The 6,996-nt window shown below is 47.7% G+C and overlaps 1 protein-coding gene across 1 annotated transcript in view; it reads left to right on the forward strand.

Annotated features, from left to right (window-relative positions):
• The window catches only part of fbxo41 (F-box protein 41), a 280,638-nt gene that overhangs the window by 189,490 nt on the left and 84,152 nt on the right, over positions 1-6,996 (forward strand). Inside the window, exon 7 of the mRNA XM_078204808.1 lies at positions 837-989. Within this exon, the coding sequence (XP_078060934.1) occupies positions 837-989 (153 nt within the window). The remainder of the gene's footprint in view (positions 1-836; positions 990-6,996) is intronic.

Genomic DNA, 6,996 nt, shown 5'->3' on the forward strand with positions numbered 1-6,996 from the left:
TGATGAAGGGGATAGATAGAGTGAACGTTCAAAGACTATTTCCTCGGGTGGATGGAGCTAATACAAGGGGGCATAACTATAGGGTTCGTGGTGGGAGATACAGGACGGATATCAGAGGTAGGTTCTTTACACAGAGAGTGGTTGGGGTGTGGAATGGACTGCCTGCAGTGATAGTGGAGTCAGACACTTTAGAAACATTTAAGCGGTTATTGGATAGGCACATGGAGCACACCAGGATGATAGGGAGTGGGATAGCTTGATCTTGGTTTCAGATAAAGCTCGGCACAACATCGTGGGCCGAAGGGCCTGTTCTGTGCTGTACTGTTCTATGTTCTATGTTATACTTTTAATTCCAGATTTTGATTGAGTTTAAATTCTAAACATCTACCATGGATTCGAACTTGGGTCCTGAGATGATTACCCTGTATCTCTGGATTGCTAGTCCAGCAACAATACCACTGCTCCACCACCTCCCCATGGTGTTGTGATAGACTATCAGCCATGATCATAACGAATGGTGGAGCAGGCTTGAAGGGCAGAATCATCTACTCTTGCAACTTCTGTATTTCTATGCTAATTCTCTGTAAAGATCTGAGTATTTTTGAATGTACTGATCAGGGAAAGTCGATGACTAAACCAGCATTTAAGACACATCATTAATTCCCCTTGGAAAGGTGGCGTTGAGTATATTTGACAATGCTGGTAAAAGCAGCTGTATAATTCTAGGGGTGGAAAAGACAGTGATCAATAACAATTGTCCTAAATACTCTGGTTTCAAGGGAAAGATGTTTTCAGTAAGTATACACATAAACCTATGTTTAATTTTGTTTTGGCAGTGGTTGTCTGGAGTCTGGATTGGAATCCCTGCTGAAGGCAGCAGGCAGCAACCTGCTAATTTTGAAGGTATCCCATTGTCCAAATATCCTGACTGACCGTTCTCTTTGGTTGGCAAGCTGTTATTGCCGAGCGCTCCAGGCAGTCACTTACAGGTAAGGGAAATGCGCATATTTTTATAACTTATCTAAGTTTGGCTGAGAGAAATAATTATGAATAGAATAAGATTATGCAAGAAATGCTTGATAGGTCTGCCAACATCTGTGGAGAGAGTCCGGTTTTATGCAAGGACAGACAGAAGGAAAGATCTAGAGTGGTAATGTCACTGGATCAGTATTCCAGAGGCGCAGATTTCTCAGAGCAGCTGCAGAACATTCTGAATATAGAGTTGGGATTACGGAAACATGGCTGCAGGGTGACCAGGGATGGGAACTGAACATCCAGGGTAGTCAGTATTTCGGAAGGACAGAGAAAAAGGAAAAGGCGGTGGAGTTGCATTGCTGGTTAAAGAGGACATTGATGCAATAATGAGGAAGGATATTAGCTCCAATGATGTGGAATCTGTCTGGGTAGAGCTAAGAAACACTAAGGGGCAAAAAACTGTGGAGGTGATGTTGGAAATGGCATCAAACAGGAAGTTAGAGATGTATGCAGGTGCAGCAGGTAATTAAGGCAAATGAAATTTTGTCCTTCATTGCTAGAGGGATGGAGTTTAAAAACAGCGAGATTATGTTGCAGCTGTATAAGGTGCTGGTGAGGCCACACCTGGAGTACTGTGTACAGTTTTGGTCTCCTTTCTTGAGAAAGAATATACTGGCACTGGAGGGGGTGCAGAGGAGATTCACTAGGTTGATTCCGGAGTTGAGAGGGTTGGCTTATGAGGAGAGACTGAGTAGACTGGGGCTATACTCATTGGAATTCAGAAGAATAAGAGGAGACCTTATAGAAACATATAAGATTATGAAGGGAATAGATAAGATAGAAGCAGGGAAGTTGTTTCCACTGGCGGGTGAAGCTAGAACTAGGGGGCATAGCCTCAAAATAAGGGGAAGCAGATTTAGGACTGAGTTGAGGAGGAACTTCTTCACCCAAAGAGTTGTGAATTCCCTGCCCAGTGAAGCAGTTGAGGCGACCTCATTGAATGTTTTTAAGGCAAGGATAGATAAATTTTTGAACAGTAAAGGAATTAAGGGTTATGGTGAGCAGGCGGGTAAGTGGAGCTGAGTTCACGAAAAGATCAGCCATGATCTTATTGAATGGCGGAGCAGGCTCGAGGGGCCAGATGGCCTATTCCTGCTCCTAGTTCTTATGTTCTTATGCAAACATTTTAATGATGGATGATTTAAATCTGCATATAAATTGGACAAATCAAATTAACAACAATACCGTCCAGGAGAAATTCCTGGAGTGTATACGGAATAGTTTTCTGAATCAAACCATTCATGTGGAACCAACTAGAGACCATTCTAGACTGGGTATTGTGTAATGAGAAAGGAAGACTTTAATACCAGGTAAATGGATGAATTGGGCATGATGTTTGACTCATAGACTGAGTGACATCTTCCACTGCCAGGATCTTCTGAGCCTCTGAAAGAGCCATTATTCCGCAAGGCACTCCCTATTTAAACTTCAATACCTGAAAAGAAAACACAAATATGCTCACCATTCACTTTCTTTGAGTTCAATCATCCCAAATCAATCAAGAAGTACAGATATTAATCCCGCAAAAGAGCCTCCAATTGTTATAATTCAGGTCAGAAACTCCAAAGTGTTTATAAAGTCCACCTGGATAATAGTTTAGTTTAGTTTATTTATTAGTCACAAGTAAGGCTTACATTAACACTGCAATGAAGTTACTGTGAAATTCCCCTAGTCGCCACACTCCGGCGCCTGTTCGGGCCAATGCACCCTAACCAGCACGTCTTTCAGAATGTGGGAGGAAACCGGAGCACCCAGAGGAAACCCACGCAGACACGGGGAGAACGTGCAGACTCCACACAGACAGTGACCCAAGCCGGGAATCAAACCCGGGTCCCTGGTGCTGTGATGCAGCAGTGCTAACCACTATGCCACCCATAACATGTACAGAAAGAAAATTAGCAATAACTTTTACCAATTACAAACAAGAAAGAAAGACAGAGAGGGGACACAGACTGTTAGCAGAATAAGGGCACAAAATCATACAGCAAGACAAACAAGTCAGAGGGAGTGCAGCTGTATTAAGTTTCGAGGGAGTAAGGCCAGGCTGGATGGCCTCTCACCCAGGAGTATTGCAGGTAAAACGGTCGAGTTGAGGGTGATGATTGGCACTTGGAAGTGTGATTTCGTGGCCATCACAGAGACATGGTTAAAGGAAGGGCAAGAATGGAAACTCAACATTCCGGGGGAGAATCTTCAGGCGAGCCGGGGGAGACGGTAAAGGAGGAGGTATTGCATTGTTAGTTAAGGAGGCAGTTACTGCAGTAAGGAGAGATGATATCTTGCGGGGGGGCATCAAATGAAGCTTTGTGGTTAGAGCTCAGGAATGAAAAAGGGACAGCTACATTGTTAGGTGTTTATTATAGACCCCCAGATAGAGGGATGTTGAGGAGCAAATATGTGCTCAGTTTGTGGAGGTGTGTCAAAATAACAACTAGGTTATTAGGTGATTCCAACTTTCCCAGAATCACAGAATACTACAGTGCAGAAGAGGCCCTTCGGCCCATCGAGTCTGCACTGATGCATGAAATGCCCTGACCTGCCCACCGAATCAGCACTTGGTCCATAGCCTTGAATGTTATGATGTGCCAAGTACTCATCCAGGTTCTTTTTAAAGGATGTGAGGCATCCTGCCTCCACCACCCTCACAGGCAGCGCATTCCAGACCGTCACCATCCTCTGAGCAAAGAGGTTTTTCTTCAAATTCCCCCTAATCCTCCTGCCCCTCACTTTTAACTTGTGTCCCCTCGTAACTGACCCTTCAGCTAAAGGAAATAGCTGCTCTCTATCCACCCTGTCCATGTCCCTCATAATCTTGAACACCTCAAATATCTCACCTTTCCCAACATTAACTGGGATATACATAGGGGGGAATTTTACCATTTTGAGTCTAAGTGCCGAATCCGGGCGTCAAATCGATCCACACCTGGAATCCTCTTTCCAGCGCGCCCATATGCGTTTTGCCGGCTCCGGCCCGATCCGCACTATGGGTGGGGCTTATCACTGGCGGACCGATCGGAACTCTGAACTGCGCATGCGCAGTTCGAAAAAAATCTGACAGAGCGCACCCGGGCGCGAAAAAAAAAGCAGAAAGCATAGAACATAGAAGAGTACAGCACAGAACAGGCCCTTCGGCCCACGATGTTGTGCCGAGCTTTATCTGAAACCAAGATCAAGCTATCCCACTCCCTATCATCCTGGTGTGCTCCATGTGCCTATCCAATAACCGCTTAAATGTTCCTAAAGTGTCTGACTCCACTATCACTGCAGGCAGCCCATTCCACACCCCAACCACTCTCTGCGTAAAGAACCTACCTCTGATATCCTTCCTATATCTCCCACCACGAACCCTATAGTTATGCCCCCTTGTAATAGCTCCATCCACCCGAGGAAATTCCTAGAGAGAACATTCCTAGCTCCCTCAACCTTTCCTCATAAGACTTACCCTCCAAACCAGGCAGCACCCTGGTAAATCTCCTCTGCACTCTTTCCAGCGCTTCCACATCCTTCTTATAGTGAGGTGACCAGAACAGCACACAATATTCCAAATGCGGTCTCACCAAGGTCCTGTACAGTTGCAGCATAACCCCACGGCTCTTAAACTCCAACCCCCTGTTAATAAAAGCTAACACACTATAGGCCTTCTTCACAGCTCTATCCACTTGAGTGGCAACCTTTAGAGATCTGTGGATATGGACCCCAAGATCTCTCTGTTCCTCCACAGTCTTCAGAACCCTACCTTTGACCCTGTAATCCACATTTAAATTAGTCCTACCAAAATGAATCACCTCACATTTATCAGGGTTAAACTCCATTTGCCATTTTTCAGCCCAGCTTTGCATCCTATCTATGTCTCTTTGCAGCCTACAACAGCCCTCCACCTCATCCACTACTCCACCAATCTTGGTGTCATCAGCAAATTTACTGATCCACCCTTCAGCCCCCTCCTCTAAGTCATTAATAAAAATCACAAAGAGCAGAGGACCAAGCACTGATCCCTGTGGCACTCCGCTAGCAACCTGCCTCCAATCCGAAAATTTTCCATCCACCACCACCCTCTGTCTTCGATCAGACAGCCAGTTACCTATCCAATCGGCCAACTTTCCCTCTATCCCACACCTCCTCACTTTCATCATAAGCCGACCATGGGGGACCTTATCAAAGGCCTTACTAAAATCCATGTATATGACATCAACTGCCCTACCTTCATCAACACACTTAGTTATTTCCTCAAAAAATTCTATCAAATTTGTGAGGCACGACTTGCCCTTCACGAATCCGTGCTGACTATCCCGGATTAATCCGCATCTTTCTAAATGGTCGTAAATCCCATCCCGAAGGACCTTTTCCATCAATTTACCAACCACCGAAGTACGACTAACCGGCCTATAATTACCAGGGTCATTTCTATTCCCTTTCTTAAACAGAGGAACAACATTCGCCATTCTCCAGTCCTCTGGCACTATCCCCGTGGACAGCGAGGACCCAAAGATCAAAGCCAAAGGCTCTGCAATCTCATCCCTTGCCTCCCAAAGAATCCTAGGATACATTTCATCAGGCCCAGGGGACTTATCGACCTTCAGTTTATTCAAAACTGCCAGGACATCCTCCCTCTGAACATCTATTTCCTCCAGCCTATTAGCCTGTAACACCTTCTCTTCCTCAAATACATGGCCCCTCTCCTTGGTGAACACTGAAGAAAAGTATTCATTCATCACCTCGCCTATCTCTACTGACTCCATACACAAGTTCCCACTACTGTCCTTGACCGGCCCCAACCTCACCCTGGTCATTCTTTTATTCCTCACATAAGAGTAAAAAGCCTTGGGGTTTTCCTTGATCCGACCCGCCAAGGACTTCTCATGTCCCCTCCTAGCTCTCCTAAGCCCCTTTTTCAGCTCATTCCTTGCTGACTTGTAACCCTCAATGGAGCCATCTGAAGCTTGTTTCCACATCCCTACATAAGCTTCCCTCTTCCTTTTCACAAGACATTCCACCTCTTTCGTGAACCATGGTTCCCTCACTCGGCCATTTCCTCCCTGCCTGACAGGGACATAACTATCAAGGACACCCAGTATTTGTTCCTTGAAAAAGTTCCACTTTTCATTAGTGCCTTTCCCTGACAGTTTCTGTTCCCAACTTATGCCCCCTAATTCTTGCCTAATCGCATCATAATTAGAGAGAGCGGCTCTCTGCCGTTCATCCTCTGGTCGGGGAAGGGGTGGGGGGAGGGGGGTGGGTGGGGGGGGGGGGTTGGGAGGGGGGGGTGGGAGGGGAGGGGGTGTGACCAAGCATCCCCTGGGGGGGGGGGAGGAGAGGGGGTGTGACGTCTCATCCTCTGGGGGTGGGGGAGGAGAGGCGGTGTGACGTCTCATCCCCTGGGGGTGGGGGAGGAGAGGGGGTGTGACGATCATCCCCTGGGGGCGGGAGGGGGAGGAGAGGCGGTGTGACGTCTCATCCTCTGGGGGGGGGGGGGAGGGGGTGTGACCAATCATCCCCGGCGGTGGGGGGGGGGGGGGGGAGGGGGTGTGACCAATCATCCCCGGCGGTGGGGGGGGGGGAGGTGACGTCTCATCCTCTGGGAGGGAGGGAGGAGAGGGGGCGTGACGTCTCATCCTTTGCGGGGGTGGGAGGGGAGGGAGTGTGATCGATCATCCCCTGGGGGAGGAGGGGAGGGGGTGTGACGTATAATCCTCTTGTCGGGGGGGTTCCGCTGCCAGTCTGCGGCCGATCCCTCCTGCGGCCGATCCTCCTCCATGGACGTGCGGCCATGCCATCCCACAAAGCCTTCAGGATGAAGCGATTCCTCGCTAAGAAGATGAAGCAAAACCGGCCGCTTCCACAGTGGGTCCGCATGAAAACCCGCTACAAGATCAGTACAAGTCCAAAAGGAGACACTGGAGAAGGACCAAGCTGGGCCTGTAAAGGGATACACCATCACTGGTACACTACCAGCCACAGCCA

The sequence above is a fragment of the Mustelus asterias genome, unplaced genomic scaffold (assembly GCF_964213995.1).
Source record: "Mustelus asterias unplaced genomic scaffold, sMusAst1.hap1.1 HAP1_SCAFFOLD_458, whole genome shotgun sequence".
In the NCBI taxonomy this organism is placed as follows: domain Eukaryota; kingdom Metazoa; phylum Chordata; class Chondrichthyes; order Carcharhiniformes; family Triakidae; genus Mustelus; species Mustelus asterias.